Below are 22,428 nucleotides of genomic sequence, written 5' to 3'. Positions count from 1 at the left end.
GTGACCATCGAGCGGAAGCTTAACCTTTATTGCCTCAGTACACACAGCTGTGTGGATTCGTATGGAGTTAGGAGTTGGATAAGATTAGTTGCTTCCATGCTTAGAGAGTAAACAAAGTCAGCCGCTCTTCCATCATCTTAATAAGAGATCTATCATATCTAAATATTATCTTCACTAGTGCTAGCAGTAGTGTGGTAGCCTGGCGTTTGGTCTGAACATTTTATGCATTTTATTTCTATGTGTCTCTGTGTGTTGAGCAAGTTTTGTCTTGAGCCATAGTTCCAGCTTTACACTGGCAGGAGCCCACCTCAATGGGCTCCAAAATGGATAACATGTGTTGCAGATGCAAAGACATCCCATTGAAGAGCAGTGTCCTGCTGTGAAACTGTCTCCCCGACATGGCTTCCTGTCTGCTTTAATGTCAGATTTCAGAGTGCATGCATCTGGCTGCCAAAACATAGAGGCCCCTGTCACAAACAGCGTGTTTAGTATGTGTGTGTGACCCACAGAAGCTAGCCTGTTGCCACAGCAACCACTGGTCTGTCTATTCTATCACGGCCTTGCCAATACACAGTTGTTAATGGGTGTTCGGAGTGACACAGAAGCACGCACACACACACTGTCCTGGGATATGTATGGGATGAATGTAGATTCCAAGGAATGGCAGGATGAAATGCTAAGATTCAGACTCATCCTTCCTCCTTACTCTCTGGTTGTGTTTTCTCTGACACTCTTACAGATATGAAATGAGTTAAAGGAGGATATAATGTCCCCTCCTTCCCCCATTACTACCTTTAATATCTCTCCCCCCTCTCTCTTAACCTCATTGTTGGCGCTCTTTGTCTCTCCTCCTCTGCAATCCCCCCCTACACACAGGTACGTATCAGGGCAGAGGCAGAAACGTTGTGCGTCAGCATGACGTGACGTCTGCCTAGCAAAGTAATAGCGTCACGTTTGCACCGCGTCAGCTTTCCTGAACAGGAGATGCACTAACTGACCATCTTTCTCTCCCCTACACTCCCTCGCTTCTTGTCCCTTCTACTTCCCTCTCTCTCTCTCTCTCTCTCTCTCTCTCTCACTCCCTCTTTCTCTCTCTCCACCCCCTCTCTCCCTCCTTCTCCTTTCCTTAAGTCGTCGGGCACCAGTGTGTTGGTGGACATAGCGGTGATGGGGGAAGCCCATGGATTGATCTCAGACCTGCTGGCGGACCCCTCTCTGCTCCCCAACACCTGCAGTTCCCTGCGGGCTGTCAGTAACCTGCTCAGTACCCAGATCAGTTTGCAGCCGCTGCATCGGCCTCGAATCAGCCCTCTGCAGGCACTCAGCGACACACACACCTGCTCTGACTCCGAGGACTGGCCAGAGAGAGAGAAACTGGCCATCCCAAAGGTAAACGCTACTGTACTTTTATAGACACATGTAAGTATGTATAGTATGTACGCATAAACACATACATACACCCACACGGGTTTTGTGCACGCATGAAAACTCTGAAAATGTTTATTCTGCTGATTTAATGAACTAACTTTTCAATGAGAACGCTTTGAGCTTTGAATGTTAATATTTTCTGTTAGTTAGCACTTCTCTCTCTCTCTCTCTCTCACACACACACACACACACACACACACACACACACACACACACACACACACACACACACACACACCATGCCTCCTCTCAACCTCGTCCACACACACACATCCCCATTTCACCTCCCCATGCTGGAAAGACCCTATAATGTAGTGAGCAGTGACGCACATTCCCACAGAAGGGTTTTAATGTTTTACAAGGCCAGCACTTCAAAATGCATGCAAGCACTTAGTGCGGAGGTGAGACTAAATAAAGCGTGTGTGATGCTATGCAGGATACCCAGACAAGCTTAAACAGCCTCATTGAAATCTTTATTGATTCTGCTGATGTAGTTACTGTAGGGTTATGTAGGCTGTAACTAGGGCCCAGTTTTTCCTTGTCAGGTGATGGTTCGTGGTATGGCTCATAGACACCAAAGCATTGCACTAGTCATTGTGGCTAGTCAACTATGAACATAGCCATAATGCCGAGTGTATGCTGTGTATTCGGTCAAATGCGATACATTTTTTTACTTGATTTGAATTACATCTCTGGGGTCATTATATCATCACAGCCAGTTTTTTACAGACATATAGCTCCTGTATCGGTCCCCAAACCCTTACCCTACTCCTTATAACTACTACACACACGTGGGTTTAGCTTTACATCAGCAGTCTAGACTCCACTACCAATCTGTCTCCTCCTCTGTGCTATCTCACCATCTACTGTATCTGATACTGTAGCGCTCTACTCTTCTAGCTAGACTGTTGACCACATTTCTGGTCTCCACTCACTCCAGACTCTCGGCCTGTGAATTAAAGGTGATATTCTGGCATTTCTGAGTGCAGACAAACACCACTGAGAGCCTCTGGTTCCTGAGCTGCTGCTGTTTTATCTGGGGTTCTCCACACCTGTGTCAACACAGAGTCTATCTGAATAAAACAGTGTCCGTCCAACATAAGGAACGAGAGTTCACACCCCCCCCCCCCCCCTTACTCTCTCTGATGGTTAAAAGTAATCAAAACACAATTTAGAGAAGGTCGTAGTTAGGAGGTGAGGCCCTTACATCTGCTACCCAGTCCTCACTGCTCCTTTACTTCCTTCCTCCTTCCCTCGGATCAGAATCCTGGTTTGTTTAAGGGGATGTCTGGTTGTGCAGTTCCGTCTCTGTTTCTTGTATAAGAGCCGTTTCAACGTCGTGAAGCTCGGTCTGCTAGACAAAACACTTTCTGAAATTCCAGAGAAGAGATGTGCTACTCCGGAATATTGGAGTTTTCTTTTTTTGGGATTTCCCTCCTGAAGGGGACTGTGTGTGTGTGTGTGTGTGTGTGTGTGTGTGTGTGTGTGTGTGTGTGTGTGTGTGTGTGTCAACATCCATGTGTGTGACGGTGGTAACTCGGTCTGAAGGCCTAAGGGCCTAGGACAGAGAGAGACTAGCTAAATGCAGTCCAGAGGAAAAGCTGTTTTGCTTGCACTGTGTACCTCTGACGATAATGGGTTTAGATTAGAGAAGTTATTTATGCTTGAATGCTCCCCAAAACCCTTTTCCTTGGACAAATGCAGCCAAACCAATGTTTTGTATTAGACTGTGGTGAAAAACAAACAAATAGCTTCAAGTTCAGCATCCCAGGCGTATTCTTAAACCAAGGCACTCTCACCAGAAAGTATATTAATTTGATTAAATATACTGAACAAAAATATAAACTCAACATGTAAAGTGTTGGTCCCATGTTTCATGAGTTAAAATAAAACCTAACCCTAACCCAAAATTTGCCATACGCACAAAAAGCTTATTTCTCTCAAATTTAGTGCACAAATTTGTTTACATCCATGTTAGTGAGCATTTCTCCTTTGCCAAGATAATCCATCCACCTGACAGGTGTGGCATATCAAGAAGCTGATTAAACAGCATGATCATTACACAGGTGCACCTTGTGCTGGGGACAATAAAAGGTGCAGTTTTGTCACACCACACAACGTGTGCAGTTTTGTCACACCACACAACGCCACAGATGTCTCAAATTTTGAGGAAGCGTGCAATTGGCATGCTGACTGCAGGAATGTCCACCAGAGCTGCTGCCAGAGAATGTAATGTTAATTTCTCTACCATAAGCCACCTCCAACGTAATTTTAGAGAACTTGGCAGTACATTGAACCGGCCTCACAACCGCAGACCACGTGTAACCATGCCAGCCCAGGGCCTCCACATCTGGATTCACCTGCTGGATCATCTGAGACCAGCCACCCAAACAGCTGATGAAACTCAGGAGGAGTTCTGTCTGTAATAATGCCCTTTTTTGTGGGGAAAAAGTTATTCTGATTGGCTGGGCCTGGCTCCCTAGTGGGTGGGCCTGGCTCCCAAGTGGGTGGGCCTATGCTCTCCAAGGCCCAGCCATGGCCCCTGCTCAGTCATGTGACATCCATAGATTATGGCCTAATGAATTGATTTCATTTGACTGATTTCCTTCTATGAACTGTAACTCAGTAAAATCTTTAACTGTTGCATTTCGCTTATATAATTTTGTTCAATATACTTTTATTCACTAGTACTTTAGGCATCGCAAAGTAGTATTGACATGCTATTAGACCCAGATAGATTTCAGAATAGATTCAATGAGGTGAGCCCATTAGACACAAACCAGGGGTGATATGAGGAAGTGGGCCAGACTTTGATAGGATGAGACTTGACCCCTCCCCCTTGGCTGTGACACAGACTGTCTTTGTGAGTAACTGAACGAGACATGGTTCACCTCGATAGCATCAGACATCTGGACCTCCGTAACCCTTTAAATCCTGCACCGAGCCTCTGAGTCTGTGAGCCAATCACACTGTGTCTATCTCACCATCAGGTCATATGAATGTCATAAGGATGACAATGACTGTACTCATATTATAACCAATGGAAATACTAATCCATGGTCCTGAGAGAGAGGCTTTAGAAAGAGTAGGGTGACAAGACTGTCCCGGTATCCACAGGGAGTGTGTGTTTCAGATGGATTAATATGCCGGGAGGCACACACACACACACACACACACATATATGCGCGCACACACACACACACACACACACACACACACACACACACACACACACACACACACACACACACACACACACACACACACACACACACACACACACACGTACATATGCATACACACATACAAGCCCAGGAAAGAGTGAAATATTAATGTTCCTGTCAGAAAGGCTTTTCTCTGGTTCTGTTCCCTCTCTCTTTAGTCAATGAACAATGGTGCTTTTATCCTCTACTTTAAAACATATCTATCCAAATCATAGATAAAATGAGTTTCATTAAGATTAAGTTAGCACTAGACTTTGCAGTGTGCTTTGTATCATCACAACCCTTTTTTCATCCAAACTAATCTCTCAAGCATGTGCTATGTTATTTGAACTGATAATAATGAATCATGTAGTCATTGGAAGATTTGACCTGGCACAGATTTTTTTGGACACATTTTTTTTTTGTCACATGATTCTGGGGACATTCCTCCAGGTCTGCCATCTGTCACGTTTCCTTATCAACCGGAAAACCATCATCTGCCCACCTCAAATGTTCTTCTCCTTTCATAATGTTTGTCTGTAGAGGTGGACCTCTGGTCTTCCGTCCAGGTTGCTGTTGGTGCACAGTAGAGAATCAAATGTTTACAAGTCGATGCATTTTACTACACCCACAATAACATCTGCTAAATATGTGTATGTGACAAATAACATTTGATTTGAATTGATTGGCTGTCCAGAGAACTGGACCTGACCCACAACTTGATGTGTGTCTGTGTGTGTTGTAGCGTCTGAGACGGAGCCTGCCTCCAGGCCTGCTGAGAAGGATCTCCTCTACATGGACCACCACCACCTCAGCTACAGGTCTTCCCACCATAGAACCAGGACCTGTACACAGAGACCGCTCTGCCAGCATCAAACCCCTCCACGACAGTCCACCATGCAGGTAGCCTACACTATCCCTACTATCCCCACTATCCACTACCCTTTTCTTTCTTTCTCTCTCTCTCTCTCTCTCTCTCTCTCTCTCTCTCTCTCTCTCTCTCTCTCTCTCTCTCTCACACACATTCCCCTCTTCTTTCCCTCTCTCCTCTTTCTCCTACTACCCTTTTCTCTCTCTCTCTCTCTCTCTCTCTCTCTCTCTCTCTCTCTTTCACTCTCTCTTTCTCTCTCTCTCACACACATTCCCCTCTTCTTTCCCTCTCTCCTCTTTCTCTCTCGCCCCTCTCTCTCTCCCTCTTTTTCTCTTTCTCACTCTCTCACTCCTTTCCCTCTCTCTCTTTACATCCAGACCTCAGACTTGCTTCCTGCTGGTTGAGTAGCTTCTCGTTAGGGGTCATCCTGAGGCCAGCGGTCCTCATAAGGTCCTCCCCAACTGCAAAACCTCCTCCTTTATGGCCCGTCACAATAGTGAAATATTAGACCTATAATGCACGTGCAACACTGATATATTTTCTTAGTGGTGAATGATGGATGGGTCATGTGGGAGTTTGAACTGGAGAATGTAGGATGTTATATGTGTATGTCTATCTTTGAAGGAGACTGGTCTGTTTGTGGCTTCAGTCCTGTGGAGTGCTCCTCCAAGGCAGCTGGCCTACATCTGTACAGAGACTGAGTTTTAGCGTCCAGCAGTCTTGCCCAATCCTAAACTGACCCTAGTCCTCTACTTCCTAACCTATACTCTCTAACCCCTACCTTCTAGCACTTTGTAGATCCTAAAGATGTGGTGTATGTGTAAGAATATGTGTAAGAAATATGCAGAATAAACCACCTAACCTGACATGATAACATTGTTTGAGACATACAGATGAGAATGCACACCACTTTTGGGATTCATTCCATTTCCACTTTGTGTCAGGCTCAGAACTGGCTGTTCTCCGCGGGGACCAATCTGTGTTGTTCTGGCCAAAACAACATGCCTTTTGGTGCAATTATTTATCATCTAAATTGTTCCTCTGTTTGAGATATTGGTTGAAGGTCAGAGTTGAACAATTAATGCTGAAGTCAGATCGGTATCTGCAGACTTCAGTCTGGCTCTTTGGCGGCTTCCTGGAGACTAAACGTTTGAGAATAAATGTCCCAGGGAGATTTTTATCCTGTATGTCAGAGCAGGCTTAAAATACTGCTGGGGTCACCACCCAGTACACTCATAGAAAAAAGAGTTATTCGGCTGACCACATAGGAGAACCCGTTTTGGTTCCAGATAGAACCCTTTTGGGTTCAATGTAGAACCCTCTGTGGAAATGGTTCTACATGGAACCCAAAAGGGTTATTCAAAGGGTTCTCCTATGGAGACAGTGGAAGAACCCTTTTAGGTTCTAGATAGGGTTCATGTTGGGGGGGGTTCATGTTGTAGAGCTGATGGTATTATGGTGGTGTCTGATCTGCCACTCTTCAGGGACAATGGAAGTTGAATAGATGCTCTGTTTAATTGTGAAAAGCAACACAGTTCACCATAACAGTGTTCAACAGACTGCTTCCTTTTACAGTGCAGACAGTCTGTGGTTGTGATATCCTGTGTGTTAGTGAATTGTGACTTACTGAGGTTTTGATATCCTGTGTGTTTTCCAGCATGGTGAACAGTGAGTCGTGGAACAGCTCTGTAATGCTCACCATCTCGAAGAGTCGCTCCATGTCTGCCTCCTACGCTGCTTCAGCCACCTCCAACCACCTCTACAACAGACGAATGACCAGACCAGGTGTGTGTGTGCGTGTTTGTGTGTGTAGACACTTTGAGTGACAAACAGAGAGTGACATTTGTGTCCCATCAGAACAGAACAGGTCATTTAGAATGATTCAAATGTTACGGGGCCATGTAGGAGATGCAAGAGACGGGTTAACCCATTCTCTGTCCATTCAGTGTGTGTGTGTGCCTGTGTGCCTGTGTGGGCAGGATGTGCAATTTCTATTTTGTCTTTGTTTAAATCGTGATTTGATTTGTTACATTTCATTCAACCACTCTTCCCTCCTAATAACCCTGTTTTCTCTTCAGGTTACCCCTCTTCTCACATATCACCTCTGGCCTCTCCCTGCCACTCCCCTCCAGTCCAGGGGACCCCTGTCTCCAGCCCCACCACCAAGTCCTGCTCTGTGGACCTACCGGACCCTGTGGACAGCCAGGGAGAGAGGCCTGTGGGCCCCCAGACCCCACACAGAGCCTTAACACACAGCATCAGTGCACCTAGCTCCACCACACCTCACTGGGGCCCACCATCTCTCTGCAGCAGGTAACAAACACAGACTTACAGATATACACAAAACAGATACTGTCCTTGTTGCTGTCACAAAGAGGTACCACATACAGAACATACACACAGAGAAAAGCTTGATCGTCGCATTCTTGCCCGTTACTTCACTGATAATTGTCAGCGTTGTCTAGAAGACACTGAAGCAGAGACTGAGGAAGTCGTGCATGTAGCTATAAGCTCTGCCTCGCTGAATCGGAGACGTTGTTTAACGGCATCATGCTGGTTCACTGTCCTGTGTGTGTTTCTGTTCTGTGTGCATGTGTCTTACAATGGGGGATAGATGAGTAACCAGTCACGTCATGAGTCTGTACAGAGAGAGAGAGAGAGAGAGAGAGAGAGAGAGAGAGAGAGAGAGACAGAGAGAAAGACAAAGAGAAAGCGAGAGAGACAAAGAGAGAGAGAGAGACAAAGAGACTTCCTCTGAGGCACATGGACTCACGCCAGAGAGAGAGAGAGAGAGAGAGAGAGAGCAGTGAGATAGTCAAAGAGAGAGAGAGAAATAGATAGAGCCTTCCTCTGAGGCATATGGACTCACGCCAGAGAGTCACAGAGAAGGTCCCGCTGCAATGTTCTAAGACAAGAGGACATGGATAAGGAGTACAGGTTGTCTTTATAGCAGCGACAAGATGTTCAGTTATTAAGATGAGTGATCTAAGGAAGAAAAGTCCACCACAGAAGAAATACATAAAGACAATAATGAAGGGCTGGATGTGGGAGGGTTATAAGTGTTGAGATGGTGGACATAAAGGAAACTATAAAGTAAGTGATGGAGGCCAGGGCTGTGTTGTTGACATGGGAAGGGAGTACTGGGGTGTATTCACCAGGAACCAAATGGAAACAAACGGGAAGGGACATACTGTACCTGAACTTGTCCAATAGAAACTCTCGTTTCCATTGTGAAACGTTTTGTTACGGTTTGCACTAGTGGATATGATGGTCTGAGAGAACTTGATGACCTCAGTGCGGCTTTTGACGTTATCGATGTCTAACAGAAGACAGAGGGTGTTCTTTAATGAAAGCCTCTCCAACATAATCCAGGTAGAATCAGGAATTCCCCAGGGCAGCTGTCTAGGCCCCTTACTTTTTCAATCTTTACTAATGTCATGCCACTGGCTTTGAGTAAAATCTATATATGCAGATGACTTAACACTATACACGTCAGCTACTACAAGGTGTGATATACTGCAACACTTAACAAAGAGCTGCAGTCAGTTTCAGAATGGGTGGCAAGAAATACATTTGTCTTAAATATTTCAAAAACTAAAAGCCTTGTGTTTGGGTTAAATCATTCACTAAACCATAAACTTCAACAAAATCTTGTAATGAAGAATTTGAAAATTGAGCATATTGAGGTGACTTAACTGCTTGGAATAACCCTGGATTGTAAACTGTAATGGTCAAAACATGTTGATGTAACAGTAGCTAAGATGGGGAGAAGTCTGTCCATAATGAAGCGCTGCTCTGCCTTCTTAACACACTATCAACAAGGCAGGTCCTACAGGCCCTAGTTTTGTCACACCTGGACTACTGTCCAGTCGTGTGGTCAGGTGCCACAAAGAAGGACTTAGGAAAATTGCAATTGGCTCAGAACAGGGCAGCACGGCTGTCCCTTCAATGTACACAGAGTGCCTAGATTAAAAAGCAAGACAGTGCCGATAGAGATGGCAGCTTCGCTTCTAGTCCTGTGCAGTATTTTGTTTTTTTAATATATTATTTCTTACATTATTATCCCAGAAAACCTTAAGTGTTATTACATACAGCTGGGAAGAACTATTGGATATCAGAAACATCAACTTAACATCACAACCAGCACTACGATCAGAAATACGACTTTCCCAAAGCGGATCCTTTGTCTGCACCTCCCAGGGCATTTTAACTGATTCCAGAGGCCGACCCATAACAACTCCGTCGGAGGAGAGAGTGCCGGAGCGGTCTTCTAGTGAGGCTTCGGATGCGCGCACACCACCCACCGCTTCCAAGTATATTACTCGCTAATGTCCAGTCCCTAGTTAACAAAGCAGTCGAAATCAGGGCAAGAGTTGCTTTCCATAGAGATATCCGGGATTGTAACATACTCTGTTTCATGGAATCATGGCTAGCTGGGGACATGCTGTCGGAGTCCGTACAGCCAACAGGATTTTCAGTGCATCATGCCGACAGGAATAAATATCTCTCCGGTAAGGTAGGGTGGGGGTGTGTGTTTCATGATTAACGACGCATGGTGTAATTGTAACAACAGACAAGAACTCAAGTCCTTTTGTTCACCTGACCTAGAATTCCTCACAATCAAATGCCAACCTTATTATCTCCCAAGACAACTCTCCTCGGTTATCGTCACAGCTGTGTATATCTGCCCGTAAGCGAATACCAAGACGGCCATCAAGCAACTTCACTCGACTTTATGCAAACTGGAAACCATATATCCTGAGGCTGCATTTATTGTAGCAGAGGATTTTAACAAAGATCATTTGAGAACAAGGCTACCTAAATTCTATCAGGATATCGATTGCAGTCCATGAGCTAGTAACACGTTCGACCATTGCTACTCTAACTTCCGCGATGCATACAAGGCCCTCCCCCTCCCTTCTTTTAGCAAATCCGACCATGACTACATCTTGTTGCTCCCCTCCTATAGGCAGACACTAAAACAGGAAGCGCCCATGCTTAGGTCTATCCAACGCTGGTCTGACCAATCGGATTCCACGCTTCAAGATTGCTTCTATCACGTGGACTGGAATATGTTACGGGTAGCCTCAGGCAATAACATTGATGTATACGCTGACTCGGTGAGCGAGTTTATAAGGAAGTGTATAGGAGATGTTGTACCCACTGTGACTATTAAAACCTTAACCCCTGTGCGGCCTACATCCTGCGAAAACTCATATCGCCATTAGCATAAAAAATGTTATAAAAAAAAAAATTCAATTTTTTTTACAAATTATATCGTTTTATAGATACACCTCTCCTAAATCGAACCACGTTGTCAGATTTCAAAAAGTCTTTACAGCAAAAGCAAAGCATTAGATTATGTTAGAGGAGTATATCGTAAAAGTAGCCACATTGCCATTTTCCGACCAACCACATGCATCACAAATAACCAAAAAACAGCTAAATGCAGCACTAACCTTTGACAATCTTCATCAGATGACACACCTAGGACATCATGTTACACAATACATGCATTCTTTTGTTCGATAAAGTTCATATTTATATATAAAAACAGCATTTTACATCGGTGCGTAACGTTGACTAACTATTTTCCCTCAAATGCATCCGATGAAACAGGGCTACAATTTACTAAATTACTATTCGAAAACATTTTTAAAATGTAATATTGTCATTCTAAGATTTATAGATGAATATCTCTTGAAAGCACCTGTAATGCCAGATTTAAAAATAACTTTACTGGGTAATCACACTTTGCGATAAAAGGGGATGCGATACTCAGAACAATAGGCTAGCAATAGCAATAGGCTAGCCATCTTGGAACAATCGCATATCACATCTAGTCTTGTATACTATTGTCAATAATCCCTTACCTTTGGTTGTCTTCATCAGAAAGCACTTCCAGGAATCCCAGGTCCACAACAAATGTATTTTCGTTCGAAAAAATGACTCCTTTATGTTCCAAGAGCTTGTTCTTGTTAGCGCGTCTGAAGGCTGCTCCAAAACTTCCGTCGGCCACGGGAGAGCCATTTCGAGAAAATGCATTTTTTTCCCATTTAGGTTCGTTCAAACGTCAAACGTTGTATAACATAAATCTTCAGGGCGTTTTTCAACAAGAGAGCCAATAAGATTCGAGGGGGACAATTGCATTGTGTGTCAAAACGTTTCGAAAGGGGAGGGTAACCAGGGGCGCCGGTGTCATAATGGTGATGGCCCTCTCCGTGTGACTACGTTCCACAGCGTCTCATTCATTCAGTTTTAACAGTAGAAGGCTCAAACCAATTTGTGAAGACTGGGGACATCTAGTGGAAGCAATAGGAAGTGCTCAATGAACCATAGCTCACGGTGTGATTAATGGGCAACGTGATGAAGTTGAGTTCGCAATTCAGAATTCCACTTACTGTTTCCATCTGTCTCGGGGTTTTGACTGCCATATGAGTTCTGTTATACTCACAGACACCATTCAAACAGTTTTAGAAACTTTAGGGTGTTTTCTATCCACAGGTATTAATTATATGCATATCCTAGCTTCTGAGTTTGAGTAGGAGGCCGTTTAAAATGGGCACAATTTTTTTTTCAAAAATCGCTTTAGCGCCCCCTATCCTAGGGGAACGGCAAGAGGTTAACTAACCAGAAACCGTGGATTGATGGCAGCATTTGCGCAAAACTGAAAGCATGTACCAACGCATTTAATCACGGCAAGGCGACTGGAAACATGGCCGAATACAAACAGTGTAGTTATTCCCTCCATAATACAATCAAACAAGCAAAGCATCAGTATAGAGACAAATTGGAGTCGCAATTCAACGGCTCAAATATGAGACGTATGTGGCAGCGTCTACAGACAATCACGGATTACAAAATGAAAACCAGCCCCGTTGCGGACATCGACGTCTTGCTTCCAGACAAATTGAACAACTTCTTTGCGCGCTTTGAGGACAATACAGTGCCACCGACACGGCCTGTAAACAAAGACTGTGGGCTCTCCTTCTCCGTGGCCGACGTGAGTAAAACATTTAAACGTGTTAACCCCCGCAAAGCTGCCGTACCAGACGGCATCCCTTACCGCGTCCTCAGAGCATGCGCAGACCAGCTGGCTGGTGTGTTTACGGACATATTCAATCAATCCCTATCCCAGTCTGCTGACTCCACATGCTTCAAGATGGCCACCATTGTTTCTGTTCCCAAGAAAGCTAAGGTAACTGACCTAAATGACTATCGCTCCGTTGCACTCACTTCTGTCACCATAAAGTGTTTTGAGAGACTAGTAAATGAGCATATCACCTCCACCCTACCTGTCACACTAGACCCACTCCAATTTGTTTACCGCCCCAATAGGTCCACAGACGACACAATCGCCATCACACTGCACACTTTCCTATCCCATCTGGACAAGAGGAATACCTATGTAAGAATGCTGTTCATTGACTACAACTCAGCATTCAACACCATAATACCCTCCAAACTCTTCATTAAGCTTGAGACCCTGGGTCTTGACCCCGCCCTGTGCAACTGGGTCCTGGACTTCCTGACGGGCCGCCCCCAGGTGGTGAAGGTCGGAAACGACATCTCCACTCCACTGACCCTCAACACTGGGGCCCCACAAGGCTGCATTCTCAGCCCCCTCCTGTACTCCCTATTCACCCACGACTGCGTGGCCATGCACGCCTCCAACTCAATCATCAAGTTTGCAGACGACGCTACAGTGGTTGGCTTGATTACCAACAACAACGAGGCAGCCTACAGGGAGGAGGTGAGGGCCCTCGAAGTGTGGTGTCAGGAAAATAACCTCTCACTCAATGTCAGCAAAACAAAGGAGATGATCGTGGACTTCAGGAAACAGCAGAGGGAGGCCCCCCCCCCCCCCCCCCCCCCAATCCACATCAACGGGACAGCAGTGGAGAATGTGAAATGTTTTAAGTTCCTCGGTGCACGTGGACCATCCACACAGACAGTGTGGTGAAAAAGGTGCCTCAGGAGGCAGAAAAAATGGGGCTTGTCACCGAAAACCCTCACTGACTTTAACAGGTGCACAATTGAGAGGATCCTGTCAGGCTGTATCACTGCCTGGTACGGCAACTGCACCGCCCAGAACTGCAGGCCTCTCCAGAGGCTGGTGCCGTCTGCACAACGCATCACTGGGGGCAAACTACCTGCCCTCCAGGACACCTACAGCACCCGTTGTCACTGGAAGGCAAAAAAGATCATCAAGGACAATAACCACCCGAGCCACTACCTGTTCCCCCCTTTTCCATCCAGAAGGTGAGATCAGTACAGGTGCATCAAAGCTGGGACAGAGAGATTGAAAAACAGTTTCTATCTCAAGGCCATCAGATTGTTAAAGAGCCATCACTAGCACAGAGAGGCGGCTGCCTACCTATAGACTGGAATTTGTTAGATGTTAGGTTTTGTTGTGGAACTGTTAAATATTATCTGTTAGATACTGCTGCACTGTCGGATCTAGAAGCATAAGCACGTCGCCACACTTGCATTAACATCTGCTAACCATGTGTATGTGACCAATAACATCTGCTAACCATGTGTATGTGACCAATAACATCTGCTAAACATGTGTATGTGACCAGTAACATCTGCTAACCATGTGTATGTGACCAATAACATCTGCGAACCATGTGTATGTGACCAATAACATCTGTTAAACATGTGTATGTGACCAGTAACATCTGCTAACCATGTGTATGTGACCAATAACATCTGCTAACCATGTGTATGTGACCAATAAAATGTGATTTGATTTGAATAATATTCATGTCAATCTCTCATGGCTCCAAGTAGAGGAGATGTTGACTTCATCACTACTTGTTTTTGTAAGAAGTATTGACATGTTGAATGTACCGAGCTGCCTGTTTAAACTACTAGCACACAGCTCAGACACCCATACATACCCCACAAGACATGCCACCAGAGGTCTCTTCACAATCCCCAAGTCCTGAACAGACTATGGGAGGCTCACAGTACTACATAGAGCCATGGCTACATGGAACTCTTTTCCACATCAGGTAACTGATGCAAGCAGTAGAATCAGATTTAAAAAAAAAACATAAAAATACACCTTATGGAACAGTGGGGACTGTGGAGAGACACAAACACAGGCACAAACACAAACACACGCATACAGATACACACGATAACAAACGCACTCTACACACACATAAACATGGATTTTGTATTGTAGATATGTGGTTGTAGAGTAGTGGCCTGAGGGCACACACTTAATATGTTGTGAAAAGTGTTATGAAATGTAATGTCATGTAACATTTGTTTTGGTATATAACTGCCTTTATGTTGCTGGATCCAGGAAGTAATGGGGATCTTTAATAAATACAAATACAAAATATATCCACCCCTGGATCTGGCTGTGATGAGAGGAATAATGTCGTTGATCCTGGGTCAGCTAGAACAACTGACCTTGGTTTCTCTCATGCTACTGATGCGGTTAACTCTTCACTTATCCTCTTCTTCACTTTTCTCCTCTTCCATGAGATATAAATGTCGAGCCTTTTGTCATATTGTAATTATTTACATGTTTTGAATATCCTTTGTTTATCTGTCCTCTGTCCCTCTCTCAGCTGTGGTAGACCGTACAGCAGGCTGAGCCATGGGGAGGGGTCTATGGACAAAGGGGACATAATACCCCACCCTGGTAAGCAGTAAAAGGACACTTATCTACTTCTCCAAATATGTCTTCTTTCTTAGTGTTACATTTATATCTGCCACGTTGTGAGCGTGTCAACCACCTGACTTAACCCCTGAACCCTGATCTGTCCTGTCCTATAAGATGACCCGGCAGTGGCATCGTCAGACTATGAGAGCACCTACGAGACCAACCACAGTGACAGCAGTGACTTTGCACAGAATGAGGACGACGGGGAGGGGGCCAAGAAGCCCTCAGACACCCAGGACGGGTGTAGGTCGTACCAGCCTGAGGGCATCGTCCTGCACCCCCTACTGCCACCTCCAGAGGTATGTTCCACTATAGAAATGCATTGAGTGGAATGAAAATGGGTCTACAAATATGCTAAACATTTCATGGCTGCAATATCAATCTATCAACACATTATAAAATGATGCATTTGATTCGAAGAGCAAATACCAAATAACATGCTATACTATTACCCATAGCCACTTGAAATTACCCTTGATCCTGACCCCTGACCTCTAGGACACACAGCCCATCCTGGCCCCAGAGCCTCTGGTGATGTCAGAGCTGGATCCTCTGATGACTCAACTCAACAACTGGAACTTCCCCATCTTCAACCTGGTGGAGAAAACACACGGCCGCTCAGGATGCATCCTCAGTCAGGTGAGAACAGGCCTCAGCCAGGTGAGAACAGGCCTCAGCCAGGTGAGAACAGGCCTCAGCCACGTGAGACTTAGCTAGGGAAGAACCAGTGAGTACAGGTGAAAACAGCACATCTTCAACCTGGCAGAGAAGACACACTGACAGTCTGGTTGCATCCTCAGTCAGGTAAGGATAGATACAGCCTTAGTCAGGTGAGAACAGGTGAGACTTAGCTAGGTGAGGATAGTCTTCAACCGGAGAAGACCCACGGCCAATTAGGTTGCATCCTCAGCCAGGTAAGGTTAGCTACTGTAGAGCCAAGTGAGAAAATTCCAGACCTATTCAGGGAAGGATAGGTATACAAGTAAGAATACTGCTGTGAAAACAGTCCATTGTGAACCAAGTGAGAATGGCTCAGACTTCAAATCAAACTTTATTTAAAATGCATTTTAAATCGCAACACAATTAAGAAAATACATTACGACAATGCAATGAAAAATAGTTAAAGCAAACATGAAGCAGTAAAAAGTATGAATAAAAAGAATATAAAACACAGATGATGTTAAAACAGTTACTGATTAAAGGCCAAGCTAGAAAGGTGGGGTTTTTAACGTGATGTAAAAGCCTCAATGGTGTCTGTCCCTCTTACCTGACAGGAACAGCTATTCCATAACTGAGGGGCTTTGATAGATGGACAAATCTGCTCCCCCGATGTGTCGAGTGATGCCTGTGAATAAAGCACTGTGAGATATGGGTGGGATTACACTGCTATCTACTGGTTGAAACGGGAGTTACAAGTTATTGGAATTGCGGAGTACTGTAAACCAAGACAGCAGTAGGGTCTTGGATTACACTCAGTTTTCTACCACAAAACACCAGAAAATGACCAGAAAGAGTAGAACCAGCTCACCTGTTTTTACACTATTATTTGATTATTAGATGTTACATTTGTCTTTTGAAACAAATATTTAAAAGGAATAGTTTTACCATATTAAAACGAGAGGTCAGTTCACATAACAGGGCTGACCTTAAAATGAGGGACAGGTTTTTTTTCTTCTTAAAATGAATCACTAATCACATGAAATAAATAATAAGCTTTAGAAATGACTTTATCGAAGCAACAAAATAATTACGGCTTTACGATGTTACTGAACATTTTGGGATTAAGTGAATTAAAATCTTGCTAGAAGTCATATATGGTGCACAGAGGCATAGCCGCATGAATTAGGGGTGCTGGGGGTGTGCACTGGGCCTTTACTAGTCCTGTATTAGTGGACCTATATAGCTGTCTGTAGCGTGGGAAAAATAACTTTCTCCACTCACACCTTCCTTGTCGATCCAAAATTATCACGCGGCTATACACAGAGGGACATATCAAAGTGCTGAATTTTGCAGAAAATCTTTAATCATATGAAACAATCAGATTTATTGAATTTCCCATTTGGTCTATATTAAAGTGCACTTGATTTAATATAACAGGCATTTAATTCAATATTGGTGCCCGATTTCTACTTAAAATGGCTCCCGAGTGGCGCAGCGGTCTAAGGCACTGCATCTCAGTGCAAGAGGCATCACTGCAGTCCCTGTTTCGAATCCAGGCTGCATCACATCTGGCCGTGATTGGGCCAGCGTATCCCGGGTAGGCCGTCGTTGTAAATAAGAAGTTGTTCTTAACTGACTTCCGTAGTTAAATAAAGGTAAAATATCAAAGGGACTCATTTTGTGGAAAGACCCAAGTAGCAGCATCACAGCTTTAGGTGTGAAGAGAATAACTTGGTGGATGGGATAACAGTTGTTCTATGTGTGTTCCAGGTTTCCTACCGCCTGTTTGAGGACACAGGACTGTTTGAGACGTTCAAGATTCCTGTCAGGGAGTTCATGAACTATTTCCATGCTCTGGAGAACGGATACCGGGACATCCCATGTGAGCAAACATTACAATCAATCCTCTTTGTGAATATGCTTTGTAATACACACAGTTCCATCAAGTACTCGAAAATATCAAAAACGTTTGAATGAAACTATCGTAATCCAAACTCTGTGCAGCGGTGGTGCTAGCACTGCCTATTCTATCCACAAGAGGGATGTATTGGCTTTCTCAATGCAATCACAGCACTATTTCTGTTCCCTCTATCTCCACCTGTCTCTGTATGGTTTGTGAGGTCTCATTATCATCCAGTGAACTAAGTTAGTATTACAGTTAGCATCTCCTCTCCCTCCCCATGCAGACCACAACAGGATCCATGCCACTGACGTGCTCCATGCCGTATGGTACCTCACCACCCAGGCCGTGCCAGGCCTGCCCAACCTCCTCACAGACCACAGCTCAGATTCTGGTGAGGACACACACACACATACACATTCAAATACAAGCATACACACATGCACTGACACACACAAATGTGTGCACGCACACTCCTTTCCTCTGCTCTCCATTCCTTTGTGTTCTAACTGAGGCTAATATCCTATGTCTATAAGCCTACTGTTGTATGCCTGTTGCTGATGGCAGCCAGGCAAACCCAGTCCTTCTGAGGCTCATTTAGCTACTGTATATTCATTCATACACACCAACCACATCAGTAGCTTATGTGAAATGGCATAATATTGTATAACATCAGCGTTACAGTTTGCAGACCGGAGGCTGTGGAAGTTCCCAGAACAGTGTTTCCAGTGAGATCGGATGACCATTAGTTCATAGTCATCGACAGTTCTTTTACCTCTCGTTCTCTATGTGGAGCTGTTCCATAGAAGCCTATCTCCTCCAGTCAGAGGAACACAACAGACACCAATGTCAACACGCTGATCGTGACCTGTTTGTTCTTTACTCAACCTGTCTGACTGGGCTGGCAGATGGCCTACTCTGATGGCTGGGGTCTGATGTTTGTCTAGGGCAGGGTGGCTGTGGCTGTCTGTCAGTCATGTTGTTTTCTGATGCTCATGTCATCCCATACACAGATTTGCCCACACATTAGCACACAGACACACACGCACACTTGCACGCACATAGACTACACCCGTTGACCCAAATGTTTTGTACTAAAGTTTCCGATTTGTTACGACAATTCCCATCACCCCTCACCTCATTTACCTGTGTATCTATCGCTCTGACCCTTCTATCCCTGTGTGTGTGTCCCCAGACTCTGACAGTGGGCTCCTCACCCCCAGCCATCCCAGCCATATAGGCCATACAGGGTTCCTGCTTTCTAAGATGTCTGCGGTGATGGAGGAGGGTTATGGATGTCTGTCTGGCCTCATCCCATCCCTGGAGCTCATGGCTCTGTATGTGGCTGCAGCCATGCACGACTACGACCACCCTGGACGGACCAACGCCTTCCTCGTGGCGACTAGCGCTCCTCAGGTATGAAGGGATAGAGGGAAGGAGGGAGGAAGGAAGAAGAGGGAGAGGATGGATGGATTGATGGATGGTTGGATGGATGAATCTAACGAAAGGAACTGGAAAGGTGAAAGCAAAGTCCACCAATAATACTTTCATATCTTGTGTTCTTCTCAGATCACTGAAGAGATAAATGGAGGAAGACAAAAGGACCACTGATATGCACCAATGATAACTAATGAGTGACACGTTGCTCTCTGTCTCCCCCTGTAGGCCGTGCTATATAACGACCGCTCGGTGTTAGAGAACCACCACGCTGCGTCAGCCTGGAACCTGTTCATGTCCCGGCCAGAGTACAACTTCCTGGGCAACCTGGAGCATGTGGAGTTCAAACGCTTCCGCTTCCTGGTCATCGAGGCCATCCTCGCCACCGACCTCAAGAAACACTTTGACTTCCTGGCAGAGTTCAACGCCAAGGTAAACGGAACCGATGGTCACGAGCTTCTAATCTATACATTTCTCTTTGATGTACTGCGTATCTACAGCTGAATGGACTGAAGCGCTATGTCATTTTCTCTGATGGTTGACAACTTACAGTATGTCAGGAACAAGCCTGTAGGGGAAGATCTGAGGTTCTTTTACTCAGAGCTTTTCCTCTTATGCTCTCCTCGCTTCTCTCTGATAGGTTGAAAGGAGGTGGGGATAGAGGATGTGAGGACGCGAGGAAAGACATTTGAGATTCATTTAACCCTTGCTTCTCTCCAGGTGGGTGATGATGGCTGCTCGGGCATCGACTGGTCCAATGAGAACGACCGGTTGCTGGTGTGTCAGATGTGCATCAAGCTGGCGGACATCAACGGCCCACTGAAACACAAGGACCTGCATCTACAGTGGACCGAGGGCATCGTCAATGAGTTCTATGAACAGGTACGTGTATTAGGTCTAGGTTTGCCAGAAGATACTGACCCTACCATTACGCTTGTTTACACTGAGCTGCACTGGGGTCAGAATGCAATCGTTACATTAAGATACGAGATATCCGTCAGAAAACATACCTCAATGCAGGAATAGAATATGCCACTGTTCTCCAAATTTTACCTTTATCCACACTGCTCCATCAAGAAGACTGAAATACTGCTAGTTTTCCCAGAAAACTGCCCTTTTCGTCCTCATGCTAGCTAGCAGTAGCCACCGCTAGGGTGACCTGAATTGAATTAAATAAACGTCATTGATCCCCAGTGAGGAAATTAGGTGAATGATGCATCTTGCCATGGAGAGCCGACGTTTACAAAATTACAATGATTGGTCCAAGGGGGGCGCTGCATCATTTGTGGGGGACGACATGTATGCAGTCGCCTTGCTGTTGTTGTCTTTCTTATGCACCCTTGCCCCCACCCCCATAAAACTGACTGATCATGAAATGGTCATTACACTACCTTCTGCATAAATAGCTATGATAGACTTGAGAGGGCATAGAGGTGCAATGATATTTCTCCATCAAATGACATTGACATGTGTTCCACTTGGTACTAAAATAGAAAGCAGGCCACTTCATGAGTCCATCACGGTACTGCTCAGTGTGAAGTGGTACAGGTGCCTGGAAACAGCCCACTCTCTAGTAGCAATGCTGCTCATTAGTCAGAGACGGACGGGTGCCTAGCAATCACACCACTGATCAGGAAGAGAGACTCTAAGTGGTCAGAGAATGATCAGCGTGTAGGCAGATATATTACAGAAAGGAGGAGATAGGAATCCCGTTGGGCAATGAATGGAGGAACGTATAATGCCCCACCCAGCAGACGGTCGACCTATCTCGTTCATGTTGTCATGCTGTGTTACATGGTTGCTAAGCTAATCGTAATGCAATCCCTTCTAAATGTCAGGGTATGAGTCGAGAAACCTGCCTATTTTTCTCAAAAGTACGTAATGTCACGATTCCAAAGCTATATGATATTGCAGAGACAAAGTTAATTATCTCACATCTCGGAAAGATTTGTAATGTTGTACTTATTGTTCACATAATTCATGCTGATGTTGGGCTTTTGAACTAGCGCCCAATTGACTCCCATTCACTCCTTGAAGGAGTGCTTTTCTTGTCCCAGAATCGACCAGAATGAACCATGTGACCCATTGACGACGCATGGGCAACGTAGACAATGGCCGTTAATACGATTCCCATCATCAGAATAGGTAGAACCAATGGATACTCCCATTAAAATCAAAGTTCTCTGATGTGAAGTGTGGAATCGTGGCCATACTGGGTCTACCACTTCTAGAATATTCTATGCCAGTGTTTCCCAAACCTATCCTCAGGTACCCCAAGTCAGTCCATTTATTTGATGTATTTCAGATCTGACACTTTAAACTAATGAGGGGCTTGATGATTTGTTGACCATATAGTATGTGGATTGGTTGGGGGTACTCAATGAGAGGTTTGAGAAACACCCTTCTATTCATTGACCATTAATAGACTGTGAGGAATAATGTGAAATGTAGAACTACATTTGTTCTTCTGTTTCTTTATCAGTAATGTTGATGTGACACCCATCAACACACATTCATTGAAGAAGCCATCCTGGTATGTTGGCAATGTACTGCATAATGAACCATCTATTCAAAATGGGACCCTGGCATTGATGGAGAGACGGTTAGATTGTCACTTGGAATGGAGAATGTTGATGTATTGACACAATGTGTCACTCTACAGTGACAGGAGCACCAAGTGTGTAGGTTATAATCGGTGCTACTGTGATTGACAGCGCAGTCATCTTGTTTTTGTCTGTCTGCCTCTTCAAAGCCTGATCTCACTCAATGATGAAACCCAGACCGTCGTTCAAATGTCAAATCTGCTTGCGTCCTTGGAGGGAGAGGGAGGAAGAGAGAGAGAGAGAGATAAAGGGGAGGGAGGGAGAGAGAAAGACAGGGAAGTAAAAGAGGGAGTGGGAAAGACGGAGGAGAGAGAGGGAAATAGAGGGAGGAGAGAGAGAGAGAGGGAGGTGAGAGAGACAACGTGTTGTTGTACTGCAGTTTAGCTGACCTACTTGTGTCATCAGTGACAGTCCTCATTCACACAGACAGAGATGCAGCAGCAACACGTCAGATCACAGAGTGAACTGTGCTATGCCTCAAGACATGCACACGAAGAACAAACACACCAGGGTCAGTAGTAGTATACCCACAATCCTAACGCTGACCATTAACGCAGTAAAAACGTCTTAAAGATCTGACCCTGTATCAGTGGTTAAGTTGTAACTTTACCTGCTCCTTGACACCTGTCTTTAGAATACAT

The 22,428-nt window shown here is 44.9% G+C and overlaps 1 protein-coding gene across 2 annotated transcripts in view; it reads left to right on the top strand.

Moving 5' to 3' along the window:
* The window catches only part of pde3a (phosphodiesterase 3A, cGMP-inhibited), a 100,942-nt gene that overhangs the window by 66,347 nt on the left and 12,167 nt on the right, over positions 1-22,428 (top strand). For both annotated transcript variants that reach the window (XM_014153016.3, XM_014153017.3), the window contains 12 exons: positions 1,132-1,389; positions 5,377-5,534; positions 7,160-7,287; positions 7,581-7,815; positions 15,093-15,166; positions 15,302-15,486; positions 15,686-15,826; positions 17,618-17,729; positions 18,034-18,141; positions 18,943-19,163; positions 19,413-19,616; positions 19,905-20,066. In XM_014153016.3, coding sequence (XP_014008491.1) covers positions 1,132-1,389; positions 5,377-5,534; positions 7,160-7,287; positions 7,581-7,815; positions 15,093-15,166; positions 15,302-15,486; positions 15,686-15,826; positions 17,618-17,729; positions 18,034-18,141; positions 18,943-19,163; positions 19,413-19,616; positions 19,905-20,066 — 1,986 coding nt within the window. The remainder of the gene's footprint in view (positions 1-1,131; positions 1,390-5,376; positions 5,535-7,159; positions 7,288-7,580; positions 7,816-15,092; positions 15,167-15,301; positions 15,487-15,685; positions 15,827-17,617; positions 17,730-18,033; positions 18,142-18,942; positions 19,164-19,412; positions 19,617-19,904; positions 20,067-22,428) is intronic.

The sequence above is a fragment of the Salmo salar genome, chromosome 17, assembly GCF_965601325.2.
Source record: "Salmo salar chromosome 17, fSalSal1, whole genome shotgun sequence".
In the NCBI taxonomy this organism is placed as follows: Eukaryota; Metazoa; Chordata; class Actinopteri; order Salmoniformes; family Salmonidae; genus Salmo; species Salmo salar.
The sequence above is the reverse complement of the archived record's forward strand: the minus strand, read 5'-3'. Positions and strand labels throughout refer to the sequence as shown.